This window comes from Amphiura filiformis, chromosome 19 (genome assembly GCF_039555335.1).
Source record: "Amphiura filiformis chromosome 19, Afil_fr2py, whole genome shotgun sequence".
NCBI lineage: Eukaryota > Metazoa > Echinodermata > Ophiuroidea > Amphilepidida > Amphiuridae > Amphiura > Amphiura filiformis.
Genome location: NC_092646.1, coordinates 15,855,705 through 15,870,665, shown reverse-complemented (window position 1 = coordinate 15,870,665; position 14,961 = coordinate 15,855,705). Strand labels below are relative to the sequence as shown.

Sequence of the window (14,961 nt, the reverse complement as noted above, 5' to 3'; positions counted from 1 at the left end):
AAAATAAGTTACCATATTTGTTCCATTAACCGTTCAAGGAGCACCATATTTATCGGGAATTTCCATAACCTGACCACCTTTTCTGACCACCTTTTCTGACCACCTTTTCTGACCATCTTTTTGACAATCTTATTTGACATTATTTTGATGTTTGCTTCATTGTTATTATCTTTACACTTTGCACAATAATGTTGTACCATTCTGGATGTTAAGTGACATAAAATTGAAATCATCAAGCGCAATTTGTTTTGTTTTTCCATACTTCCATGGTTTTTCACAGGGCAGTTATCTTCTAAGTTTAGAGAGGAGACAGTTATCATTTCAGGTGCTGGGTCAATAATCAATAGAGTAAACACAATTACCACTTCACAAGGTCACATTCAGGCCTATGGTCAAACATGCCCTGATAATGATATATTAAGGGTGCAGCATGAATGTGAATATGGGTTTAAGGGTAAAGGAGGTATTGTTGGTCGAAGCAGATTTTCATTTATCTGAATCAATATATTATTGAAAAATAACACTTTGGTGTTTTGCAGAAGTTCATTATACAAATCATATACTTTGGAAAACTTGCTTAATTTATTGTTTATGAGTTATGTACGTTTTACAAAAGTGTTGTTGTTTCAGCCCTCTCTACAACATAACTCAGGAACCACAGGACCTACAAAAGTATATCTGTGATATTTGAATTATTCTACGCGCTCGCTATGAATAAGCCCAATCGCCATAACTTTCAGGTTTTTTGGGACACTTTGACCTCTGACATATCTGGAAAATTGCTGTAATCATTAATTTATTATTGTAATAATGTTATCATTATAAATAATAAAATAATTAATTTATACAATAATCAAATTTTTGGGTTTGTTTTTATTCTAGTAACACGTTTTAAATTATATTTTATGCGCTCAAAACCCCAATTTTTCTGAATTTTCCCGATAGGTCAAAGGACAAAGTGTCCGAAAACTGCAAAATGTGTCCCACAATGCATTGCAAACTTCCAATGCCGATTGGGCTTATTGAGCAATGCAATTTTTGCTAAAGCTCACTACCATTTGCAAGGTGCTGTGAACTACTTTGTTTTCTGCTGCTTCGACCAACAATACATCGTATACCATTAATTGTCCATCAGACAGACAAAGTCTGAAAAGGGTGAGGAAGTGCTGAGGGTAACACTAGGGAGCACTCGTTCGAATGAAGTCAGGAAAATTGGATGTGTGTGCAAAATTTTATTTTATTTGTTTTAAATAATTTCATTTTCCATGAAAGTGTTGTAGTTTTTAAGTTTCAAGTTTTTATTTGGAAATTGCTTTTACATCAGTGGCACTTTCGATCCGATGGTGCATCCAAGACATTAAATATACAAACAAAACTGTATTAAACAAAACAAAATCAAAGGATACTCGACAAGCAAAAGGTACAAATAAATAATCTAAAGTGAGAAAGAAATAACAACCATGTACCCTTAAAAATGTTGTTTATCTATTAACAAGTCCCAGAGAAAAGCTTGCTAATTATCACCCAGCATGACTGTCTATGATTATGGTGTAAAAAACTAGGATCCAAAACATTTATCATCTGTTAGTGCACAGTTCTTTAACTCCAATACATTTGTTATTCATTGAATGACCTTTGAAAATTGGGGTACAAAAACCTCATGCTCTGCAACTTGAGGTCAAATTTTGCACTATGATTGTTTAGTTAATGTTATTGGACTATGGCATTGGGATAAGGCCATTGTGGTCTATAGTGTAAGAATCAAATATCACAGGGCTCACTGTAAAAGCTGGTCAGAAAAGGTAGTCAGAAAAGGTAGTCAGAAAAGGTGGTCAGGTTATGGAAACACCCATATTTATCCCATTAACTGCCCATGGAGCTTAACTAAATCATATTACATTGTAGGTGACACTTATTTTTTAGATTTACATAATTGCATACATGTATGTAAAATGGTCTAAAGTATGGATTTTATGTGTTGATGGTTACATGTTTGATACTTGTGTGGTTGGATACTGAGGATTATGTGTAGTTTGACTTCCTGTGCGTAGTTAAGGTAGCTGCCTCGGATACAACACCCTTGTAGAAAAATAGCTCCTGTGTCTGATCAATCAGGTCTATTCTTTTAAATCTTTAACATAACAAAGAAAAGTATTTTCCCCACCTATTTTAAGAGTCTTATAAGAATTGTAACAATTCTTATGTTTTTCTTTATTTTTTGAAAATTCCCTTAATTTTGACAGTTTTTGATTTTTTTTTGCCCACTTAGGAAGGAGCTATAGTTACCAAACTTTCAGGGATGGTAAATAAGCTTAATATCTAAATTCTCTCGTCAGTTTTTTTGGATAAAGTGTTTACTTTTTGAAAAAATGATATTTTTTTTCCATTTTTAATTTTAGGGAATGTTAGAAACACTGTAGCTTAAAATTAGAAACACTTAATTGGAAAAAACTGACGAGAGAATTTAGATATTAATCTTATTTACCATCCCTGAAAGTTTGGTAACCATAGCACCCTTCCCTGTTGGCTAAAAAAATCCTAGAATTTAGGTAATTTAGTGTTTCTAGAAAATATCAAAAAATCATAAAAAAGTACCAACATTCCTGTTAAATATATACTTAAGTAACACTAAGTTAGAAAATAAACTTGGTTTGTATTATTCTGTGATATATTGGCAGCAAAATGAAACTTAGAACTTTTATATACAGCTGCTATAAAGGAGGGAAAAATCAGTTTTAATAAAATCTTTGTTTTCAAAAATGTTGCTATTTTGAGAAATTGGCAAAGTGCCAAAAGCCCTTCCTGTAGTAATTCAATGGGATTTTGAGATGACAAAAATTGCGTAACTCAAAAACGCTTTGTTGGAAAAAAAAAAAAAAAAAAAAAAAAAAAAAAAATTAAAACTTGGCAAGTAAGGTTTTCTCATCAATACACACATCCTATATCATTTTCAAGGAGTTCTGAGCATGACACCGTAGCCGATACAGCCACCTTAAGTCTCAGGGTGGGCTTATTGCTGCCAAAAAAAGTTGAGGTTGCATTACCATGGAAGGTTTCCATATCTTGCCATGCATTTTATAAGGAGCAAAGTAGTTAAATGAATGAATGATTTTTTTTTTTTACTTTTACTTTTTACAAAGGTAGCCCCTTTGTGACACCAATCGTGTAACTTTTCTATGAGAAATAGATGCATATTTCTTATCCACACAATGTTAGTTTTCACTAATGGTACGATTGTATGATTTTAAAATCTCAGAGTTTTGCAAGGTATGTTATAGTTAAGTTTATTGAAGTATATAACAATCATTTAAAATTCATAATTTTGTAAAATATTGAGAGCAAAAGTTACGATATTGCTTTAAGTTAATATTCTGTGTTTGGTTTATTTCTTTCAGAGCACCATCGAGAGTTATGTAGACAAACGAGTAGGTACCACCTATGGACCGCCGGCTGGTAGGAAGATGACTGTGTTTGTTGATGACATCAACATGCCTATTATCAATGAATGGGGTGACCAGGTAAGTTTTATCTGTCACTGATAGTCAGGGGCAGTAGTTACTCATATGGGCAATGAGTTATAATAAGATGGCCTTGTTTTGTCTAAATTGCCAGAAATCTTTTGCCTGAGTTAATTTGTTGTCAAATATTGTCATGCAGTCACTGACATGTGTTATCCTTTCAAGTGTAAAAGGGCCTCTTTCAAATTAAATAAAGTGATACTCACTCTTGAAATATTTCAAGTTTTTTTAAGCACCCTCGTTCATGGTATATCAAACAACCAGACAAGAGTGTTGTCAGTTCTAAAAACATCTAGAAACACCAGACCAGAGTGAAAAGATTCCTGACAGGAATTTAAATATTTGAATATCAGATTTGATCTGAAAAAAAAGAACCTTTTACACTCGAATGAACTATGAAGGATCCTGATACATATGTTTCATGATGTGCTATTTTAGAGGCATTGTTTTGACCACAGCATGTTGCAATGAGTTACAAACCCAAATTTTAAGTATGTAGGCATATTTTTAAGGGGACTTTTAAAAATGTTTCATGTTAACATCTATATGATATGCACCATTAATATTTCCAGATCACCAATGAGATCGTCCGTCAAGCGATGGAGAACAAAGGTTTCTACAATCTGGAGAAACCAGGTGACTTCACCAACATTGTTGACATCCAGTACATGGGAGCTATGATCCAGCCTGGCGGAGGTAGAAATGACATCCCTCAACGTCTCAAGAGGCAGTTCAACATCTTCAACTGCACCCTGCCGTCCAATAACTCCATGGACAAGATCTTCATCACCGTTGCTTGTGGACATTTCTGTGAGGTAATAGCAACTTTTAACTTCACACCATAGGCCATTATTCTCAAGTAGGGGTGGGGGCAAATTGACAACTGCAAATAGGAAGCACACTCTTAAGTTCAAATGGTATTGCACATGTTTGCTACATAAAAAATTGTTTGATTAGTAACATTAAAAAAAAATTAGGGTAGGTAGGTCAGGATTTTTTTTTTTTTTTTTACTTTTAAAGCTAAATTACATTTGATAAAAGCCTTGGAACTTTTTTTCTTCTGTTTTTTTTTAATTCAATTTTTTTAAATTTATTTATTTATTTATTTATTTATTTTTTTTTTTTTTTATTTGATAAAAGCCTTGGAACTTTTTTCTTCTGTTTTTTTTAATTCAATTTTTTAAATTTATTTATTTATTTATTTATTTATTTATTTATTTATTTATTTGATAAAAGCCTTGGAACTTTTTTTCTTCTGTTTTTTTTTTAAATTCAATTTTGTATTTATTTTTGTATTTATTTATTTATTTATTTATTTATTTGCAAAAGAAAAACAAACAAAAATTAGGATCGGCTGTGTTATGTCAATGAAACATTTTTTAGGCCTTATAAAGCTTCATTCAAAACATGTAAAATAGATGAATTTAGCATTGTTTTATTTGTTGCTCTTTGCTAATATATATAAATAATATCTGCATTTGGAAGTTCCATACCTTGTATACCTTCCAATGTCAGAATTAAGTGACAGTCATTGAATTGGATATTCTGTTGAAAACCATACACCCCCTTTGGAAGACATGACCTTAAAAAGCTGGTATCATGTACCAGGAAACTCTGGCAGAGACCAGGGTCCTTTGATAACATTACCCACTTATTTGTTAACTTATTTGTGATAACAGGAGCGTGGTTTCCCAGAAGATGTGAGAGAGATGATCCCTAAACTGGTATCATGTACCAGGAAACTCTGGCAGAGAACCAAGATTAAGATGTTGCCGACACCAGCTAAATTCCATTACATCTTCAATTTGAGAGATCTTAGCAGAATCTGGCAGGTTAGTGTGTAATTTAACCTTGGAGAAATAGTCTCTTATCCAAGTTTAAAATTTTAAACCAAGGTTAACAAGGTTAATTTGAGAGATCTTAGCAGGATCTGGCAGGTTAGTGTGTATGTAACCCTGGAGAAATAATCCATAATCCAAGTTTAAAATTTTAAACCAAGGTTAATTTGAGTGATCTTAGCAGAATCAGGCAGGTTAGTGTGTATCTAACCCTGCAGAAATAGTCTCTTATCCAAGTTTAAAATTTTAAACCAAATTTAACAAGGTTAATTTGAGAGATCTTAGCAGGATCTGGCAGGTTAGTGTGTAATTTAACCTTGGAGAAATAGTCTCTTATCCAAGTTCAAAATTTTAAACCAAGGTTAACAAGTTTAATTTGAGAGATCTTAGCAGGATCTGGTGGGTTAGTGTGTATTTAACCCTGGAGAAATAGTCTCTTATCCAAGTTTAAAATTTTAAACCAAGGTTAATGAGGTTTCCTACACTTCAACTTTCAGTGATATGGCATGTATATGGGTATACAATCCTGATGATAGAATCCCTAGATCAAGATTGAATATATTTAATCATGGTAAAGAAGTCTTCAGAGGTCTTGTAATTTCTACAATTGCCATTAGGTATTTTTCTCAAAAGTGAAACGAAATTAGGGGAAATATAAAAAGAAATTTTATTCTTGGTCTTCATAAGGGTATTCTTGCAAATGTTTATGGACTCACATTGTACTCATGCAACACTTCCTGATAGATTTCACATGTGGTATCTTTTTAAATAAATGTTGCCTCATGATCGTGTACGGTATTATTTTAACCGTTTCTGGTCTTGTATATAATGGGGTCGTACTCGGAACTGCTGGAAAATGCTTGGGTACCGGGCACTTGTTTCTCACCTGTGCGTTTAGTTCTTGAATGTATTTTGTTTTACTTTAGGGGCACGGTGGCGCAGCGGTACAGACTCTGTCTTGTAATCGGTTGATTGCGAGTTCAAGCCCCGGCGGTGCCATCGTGTTGTGCTCTTTGGCAAGGCGCTTTACCTAACTTGCCTCTCTCTACCCAGGGGTGAAATGGGGAGCTGTTATGAATGTTGTCCATTGAGCGCCCCTCAAAAGTATGAGCATGCCTTGGGCATTGTATGGCAGCTGACATATTCTAATGACAACAGAATAAATGTGAATGTGAACATTTTTTTTTTTTTTTTTTATCAGGGTATGTTGAACACCATATCAGAAGTAATCAATAATACCACCACACTGCTAGGCTTGTGGAAGCATGAAGTGACTCGAGTCATTGCCGATAGATTCACCAACCATGAAGACGGAGATTGGTTTGATAACATAAGCAAGAAGGTAAGCAGGCTCTTTCTAATGGAAAACAAAATTATTAAAATGAAAGTGCAAACAGTTTGAATTTCTTCAAAGAAAAGCAATTTCAGGCAATGATGTTGCATGCTATTTTGGCCCGTTTCGTGAATACTGTTAGACGAGCTGTCTAACCTGTTAATTTCAACTTTTGTCAGTGCCGCCACTAGAGGGGGTATGGGAGACACCCCCCCCCCCATTTTAATTTTGTCGGAAAATTTTGTTGTCTGGAAAAGCATAGGATTGTTGGCAAAATACAAGAGTCATATAAAAATTAAATGTGCTGGTTGTTATCACCTTGGGCAGTTTTTGGTATACAATATTGTTAATTTGTTAATGTAAATGTAGTTTGATCCCCACCCTTTTTTTTAGATTTTTGAGAGCGCCCTGGCTAAAAAAAAAAATTGGATCTGCAATTCACAATTTTATTGGGCAAAAATATTTCCGTCTGCAAAATATGCTGTGCACCCCTCAATCTGATTGGTCTAGCGACGCCCTGACTTTTGCCATGGCACTGTTTTTTTCTTGCTCAAATTATTTCAATTTCCCATAACGTTTCTATCCTTACAGACCGTAGAAGAGGAGTTAGGTTCTGAGTTTGCAGAGGAGATGCCCAAAGAACCCTACTTTGTGGACTTCCTAAGAGAGGCTCCCGAGGTTACAGGTAAGGTTTGGGTGGTGCAAATAATTTCTATTCTATTGGGCTATTTATGTTGAAATCCATACACCATCTATGGATGATATGATCTTAATCTTCAACACAGGGAGTGTGAATTTCAAATGGGGTACCTGAATTGGTGACTCCATTTGAAATCTACACCCTCTTTGTGGGAGTTTAAGATCATGTATTCCATAGGGGGGTATATGGACTTCAACGGAAATAGCCCATTCCATTCCTTTACATTTTGCAAGCTTTCTAAAGGAAATGCAGTGACAATTTGTAGTCTTTTTGCATGCGTACAAAATGGATGGACGTACACGCTTTGCAAATGGTGAAGGATATGGAACAGTTTGTTCTAATATTACCTCGGGAAAGGGACTATTCCAGTTGAAATCCATACACACTGTATGGAAGATATGACCTTAATCTCCTACACAGGGGAGGGAATTTCAAATGGGGTTACCTGAATTGGTGATTCCATTTTGAAATCTACACCCCGTTTGTGGGAGATTAAGGCAATGACTTGGGGGGGTGGGGGTATGGATTTTGACTGGTATAGTCCAATAATTGGATTTGGAGAAAATAATGCTTTTGATGAGAAGCAAAAACGAACTGAAGAAGCGTAGATACAATGTATATCATTGTTGAGGATTGCTCAAGTAATTTTCAACAGTTTTCAATATAGCCCAAGGTGGCACTAAATTAGTATATTATTTTACAATTGAAATTCAAAGTTGAAAATGACTGTAATTAATTGAAATAAGTAAATTTGATAGAATATAAAATAGGCACATTTGAAACAGAAAACTTTAGGTCATACAACAAAGAACGTAGCCTGGTAATAAAAAAGTGTAAGTTAATCAAATGTATAGCTTATAGACTACAATCCCGGAAAAAATGTGTTCGGACACCCACTGTAATTCCCATGTTCATTTTAGTATAGTGTGCACGCTATATGAGTCACTGGAAACTAATAATTATAATAGAGTTCTCTCAATGTTCATCTTTTAAGCATATCCCCTCCCCTTTCCCCACAATCAATGTTGGGAGAAGATATGGTGAAGATGAGCATATTGGGTATGCCAACATTGTACTAGGGTAGAAGGGGGACCATTTCCAATAAGGCCTTTAAAGTGTTCAAACAATTTTTTCTAATATTGTAGTTGTAAAATCAAAATTATGGATTTTAAGGCTTTCATTTTATAAAAGTGTTGATTGTATCAAACAAAATACTAACTGTCATAACATTTTTATGGTAGTGGAAGATATGGCCAAACAGCGTAAGTTTCTTATACTCAATGGCTGTTCCAGTTGAAATCCACACGCCTCATATGGAAGACATGACCCACACAGATGGTGTGAATTTCAAATGGGGTTACCTGAATGGGTGACTCCATTTGAAATCTACACCCCCTGTTTGGGAGATTAAGGTAATGTCTTCCATAAGAGGTGTATGGATTTCAACTGGAATAGCCCAATGTATCTACTGTATAAGTGGTAATTTTTGCGAGGGTTATATCTTCGCAAATTTCGTGATTGGAGCTTCAACCGCGAAAATAACACCTCGCGAATATATGCAATAATGTATTCCAGGACTGGGCAATCGCAAAAATAACATTCGCGAAAATGTGTCTCACACTGTAATCGCGAAAATAACTGTACATGAAAATTACCACTTGTACAGTATTTGTAAGTTATTTCATTTCTATATAAATAATATTTAAGATATACCATCATATTTATAATTATTATAATTGTGTAATCTTGTATATTTGGCTGTTATAGCTGCTTAGCTTATATGAAATATTCTACTAAAGATAGTGCTGTCACCACAACAATTACACCCTGGAATGGTTTATGAAATAATTTGGGCCATTGTGGTAAGCGACTCTATGTAAAGTGTGGAGCCTTTTGGGTCTGGCAACACACTATAAAGACCACCACCAAAGACTGGTCTCATCATCAAATGGTATCTTTGAAACTATGTCCATATGAAGGAGGCCAACAGCAAGCACTGAAGCCAGTTTAACAAGATTATACAATACAAGTCTGTCTCAGCTCAAGTTGAGAGTAACATCATGTTTTGACAATGGCAGCTTTGAATCACACATGCTAACCTAATCCTGCGGGGTATATACACATGCATAGAATGACGATTTGTCCTTACGCTGGCTACACAACCACATAAACACACTGAGTCGAATCTGCCACTGCAAAATCCAACATGTCATTACTCTCAATTTGAGATGAGACACACTATAAAGTTGCTTCTAGTAAGAAACTTCTTACCTGTTTTTTATAAATAAAGATATGTATGAGAGACAGCTAAGATTATCACAAGGGTGATATATATTGAGTGAATTTAGGACATCGCTGTAGTAGATTTCAATTGGCGACACAGTAATCCCAAACTGGATGGAGCACTTCTCAAACTACTCCAGATAACACATTCCATCTTCAAATTATGCTAAAAAATCTTGCACTCCCCTTTGGGTATCATCATAAAGATGGGCTAACCAGGGGGCAGTTTCCCCATGAGAAATTATGCTTCCCCTCTACTTGCCCCCTATGGGATGCTGGCCTTCCTACTCTTTTTAAATTTTCCAGTTTTGCCCCTCTCCCCATTACAAATTGCCTCCCCCAGCATTGCAAATTGCCTTTCCCCCTTCTGAAAAGGTCCTGACTAAACCACTAGGTATTCTAGTTATCATTTGAACCCTCTCATTCATAAAAACTGTAGGCTTTTGCAACCCATCAAATTTTGACATTTCTCAGCATATCGCCCCTGTGATAAATTCTTACAGACATGTCTGTAAACAAACAAAAAACCCAACTAGATAGGTAAGAAGTTTCTGACTGTACTTTATTTGTCTTCGAGTTTGGTAGTGACAACAGCACTTTTATGCACAAGTGTGCTGACAAACCACACAGGGTGTGTATATACGCTTGTGGGATTCGATAAACATGCACAGTTTGATGCGACCAGCATGTGTGTCTAACATCACAACCAAACACAAGGTGATACAAAGTACTATTGTTTCTAAATAAATGCTTGTAGAAGTACTTTGATTTATATTAAACAAATGACTGTATCAGAGAAGTCTTAATCTGTATATATGTAGTGTAGATATGCTAATTAGATTGTTTTTGAGAAGGACTGCCCATAATCATACCAAACCAAAGTTTTTGATCCTCTCTGTTTAAAGTCCCAAACTAAGGCAAAAAGAAAGATTGTCGCTGAAAAATACATTTCATTTTGATTAAAGGAGGCTGCGGTGTATGTGTGAATTTTTTTATTGCACTTTTAATTGCGCGTACTGCAGTCTCTGCAAGTGCTTTGATAAGCGTTTTCCATGATGACGCGGTTGCTGCTGTCTACCGTGTGATAGACGGCATGCAGAAACAAGTGAAATTCAGCATTTACAAGCTAAATCACAGCCACTGGCTAAGAATTTACAATCATGGTTTGGTATTTATGGGCTAGGCCTTGATATAAAGTGATATATGACAACAAAGAAGAAGAAAGAAACCCTGGTGGGTGAGATATTTTTTCTGGAAGAGGTTAAATGACCCTAAAAAATCACTGAAAGCTTAATAAACTCTGAAAAATATCTGAAAGATTTTTTACAAAACAGTTCAGTCAAAATCAATCCCTTTCGGCAAAAAAACATCTGTTTTTAATTTCATATAGCTAAAAAATTCCCCCATTCCAAAATCTTGGTCAGGGCTCTTTTTTTTGTTGCCTAATTACGAATATCCCATTGGTGTTGAGATCAATTTCTAAACCAAGCTAAGCCATTTTGAATGTTGGAGTGATATTTATATGCATTATTATATAATTATATTTAGTTAGACAAGGAAAATTGTAGAGTGCAACAATGTACCTTTGCCAAGTACATGTTAAAAGTACATGCTTTTGTTTATAGACTGGCATAAGCTGATATTATTAATTTATAGTAGATAAGTGGGAAGTCAAAAATGCATTTTAAAAAGTAAATACTATTTTGTCAATTCCATACTGAACAAATTCTTAATTTGTTGTGCCAACATCTGTGTAACAGAATAATTGCACATGCAATTTCTTTTTTGTTAATAATGTTATCATACTGTTATCATACAACATAAAATAAGAGCCCTAGTTATTATCATTACCCTCTGTATGTTATCAATGAAATGTCAGGTGAGCACATCACCAATCATATAATAATGGGACCTTATTATGCACTATTTATAGGTCAATAAATGCGTATGACTTGTTGGAGTGAAATTTACAAAATAATGCACCGGTATGTACTGATATTGATGCACATAATACAGGAGCTCCTCAGAGGAGTGCGTAACAGTTTTTGCCAAAGAAGAACGGCACTTTTTTACATTTTGAGAGCGTGCACAGCGTAAACACGGAAGTGGGGTTCAGATTGGCCAATTCAATTGTCTGGCAATCATAACAACAGACGCTGTAATCTGGATTGGCCAACTACATGTCAAAACGTTGGTCGGCGCAAGCAAAGCTCCGCGTATCACAGCATATGTCGCTCATTAACAGGGCGCTTGCGTCAATCTGAGCAAGGGACTGCCATTCTTCTCTGAAACCGAGTGTAGATGTATCAATATCTCAGTACTACAAGTAATTCTTGGCCAAGATCGAACACTATGAAAATGAATGCTAGTGGCTCCGCGATAAACACACACGCACAAAGCGCGGTACAGAAGAAAGCATACACACGCCTTACATTGAGTACACGCTTAGTACGCTACATGGAATCAACACACATGTTCCAGTTTGGCCAAGAAATACTTAATTTACCTGTAGTGCATTATTTTGTACAATTGTTTAGTATTACCATTATGGGTAATGAATACCCATAAATATACTTCTACACCTACTTCATAGCCCATTCTATCCATTTTTCACACATCTATCTATCTATAAATTATATAAGCCTTCCATCCTCTCCCCTGGGTCATTAGTTGACAGGTATGCAGCTAGGCCTTCCCTGGATCTGGATCTGCAATGTATTTTGACTTCCTAAAAGTGATATTTGCCTCATAAAGCATGATGTGCAGTTATACAATATCATGTTGAGTGTTATTCAAATGACATATGTGATGCGATCAAGCAAAATCATTCGGAACTCGGAAATATTGATTTTGAGATATAGCCTTTCCTTTTCCTTTTTCTCTTGTTTTGGAAACTCTTTAATTGCCCATATCTTTAGAACTGGTTGTTCAGTTTCAATGGGGTTTTCTGCAAAATGCAGGTTTGTAAATGCTTTTTACTATCCTATAAGAAACTGAAAATTTGATATTTCCAAGTTCCGACTGATTTTACTTGATCACATCACATATGAGTCATTTCTGGTTAAAACAAAGAGATTAGACTAAAAGAGTACCAACTCCAGCATATGTTAGTGTGTCATTTATGGAGGGCAAAATAGGATACCTTGGATTATTTCACCATGCATCTACAAACTTTGATTTTGGATGTGTGCTTGTTTGCGTTAGTGTGCCATGCATTGTGCTGATAGTTTGCGCTAAGTGCTACATGTGAATGAAAACCTCAAGCTATAGACCACTTGACATGTGACGTCATTGCCCAGCAGTATGCACACGAGTTATGGTAATTTCCATTGTTCTCTGCTCTGCACTGTGCGTACGCATCGTAGTTTGCTCAGGGCACGTTGCATTTTAAATTGCCCACCACATTTCATATAGTAAAAGAAAGGTTCGTTCAAGCATATCGATAGACCAGTCCCTCGCCTTTGTTGATAAACAATGATGTCAAGTGGTCTATATGTACACTATTTTTGTCTCCATGCATGACAAACCAAAACAATATGGTGGATTTACCATAGCTTTACACACTATACCTGCCACTCAAAGTCTGGATTCTTTCAGTTTAATCTCTTTGGGCTAAAATCAAGTTTGATACACAGTCAAAAAAAGTGACTTTTCATTAATGTCTCAACAGAGATATATTCATATTTCTGAAACTGATATTTCAACTCTAACTCTGATGGGGATTTTAGCATATTGGAGCTTGTTAAATGTCCTGTTGAATATTAAACAAAAATAAAAATTGAGACAAATGACATGTTTAGCTTGATAGCATATCATGCATGTATTAAAGTGTATACTAAAATCCATTTTTATCTTGACTTTGCCATCAATATGGGTGATATATTTATGGTAAGATATGGGATAGTAAAAAAACCCAGTTATATGACATGTTAATTTGTGCATTAGTTCCATCGGTCTGTATGCACAAAGCAAGTTAGACCAGGTCTAACTTTGGACCTGGTCTAACTATAGATTAGTTCTACGGAGAAGGACCTTTTTGGTAGTTACATGCCTAATTCTATAATAGTGTATATCATGTTAGTGCAAATAAATGCAGCTTAATATTATATGGCTGCAGTGTAATTTTTGGGCTTTGCTTGGAGTAAAAGGAGGAAAAGAAAAGATCAAAGGGATCCCTCCCTAAGTCTAACCTCCATTGTTAGACACTGTCTAAAGTTAGACCTGGTCTATCTCATTTTGTGCATACGGACCCTAGTGTTTGCCAGCTGAACTGATAGATTGTAACAATATCAATACTATTTTGCATTGTACATGTATGGCTCTATTTTTTACCAATAAGAGGACCTGAATCTATTTAAAAGGTATATACTACTATGGTCCATCGAATGTTCTACGGAAATGCCCCAGAGCTATTATGCCAACTACATCCTGACCAGCTCCAGACTGACCCTTGACTTCGCCGCTCTGTTAGATCTCATGACCTTGCAGTTCTAATTACAAGATTTAACCTTGTTTGTCATGAATGGTCCTTCATTCCATCTACAACCCACACATAAAATGCACATTCGTGTCACATTCCAGGAATTGTGAAACGGACCAGCTTCAAAGGTTAACAGCTATCTAAGCGCCAACTCGTCAGCTTTATCATAATGGTAACAGCTGTTTAATGCCTAGATATGTCTTGACATTAAAAAAAAATTAAAGTTGAATAAAGAGTATGAATTATGCATTTTTATGTAAAGAAGTATACAATACAACATCACTCATGAAAACGTTCTCATTTGCAATGATGCTCCATTCTCCAATGGTCTTCCAGGGGCTTGGTCTCAATGTGGAGTCTGTTAGCACACCAATTGATGATAATACCTGTGCAAAAAGTTTGGCGGTACAGTTACTCTAAACAAATGTGGAACATATAATAACACATTTAAAATTATGCACTTTTCATTTGTAGGTGATGAACCAGATGATGCTGACCTTGATGCACCTAAGGTGTATGAACCAATTGAAAGCTATGATCAACTGTCAGACAGACTCAAGGGTTATGTAGCTTTGTACAATGAAACCATACGAGGTGCCAGCATGGATCTTGTCTTCTTTAAGGTAAAGGCCTGAAAAATTATTTGTACTACCCTTTTCGAACGGCCCAAAATTTAAAAAAATAGGGTCATATTTTTTTGGGGTTTTGTTCATATTCGAATTTTCATATATTTGCAAAATGTGTTGCCCTTGTTGTAACTAATAACGCACAACTTTAATATACAGTAAGCCAAAAAATTAAGGTACCAG

At 35.3% G+C, this 14,961-nt stretch overlaps 1 protein-coding gene across 1 annotated transcript in view; it reads left to right on the top strand.

Moving 5' to 3' along the window:
* LOC140140979 (dynein axonemal heavy chain 5-like) overlaps nucleotides 1-14,961 on the top strand; it is a 141,749-nt gene that overhangs the window by 90,422 nt on the left and 36,366 nt on the right. The window contains 6 exon segments of the mRNA XM_072162752.1: nucleotides 3,396-3,518; nucleotides 4,091-4,333; nucleotides 5,198-5,350; nucleotides 6,558-6,698; nucleotides 7,281-7,374; nucleotides 14,627-14,775. Of these exon segments, the coding sequence (XP_072018853.1) occupies nucleotides 3,396-3,518; nucleotides 4,091-4,333; nucleotides 5,198-5,350; nucleotides 6,558-6,698; nucleotides 7,281-7,374; nucleotides 14,627-14,775 (903 nt within the window).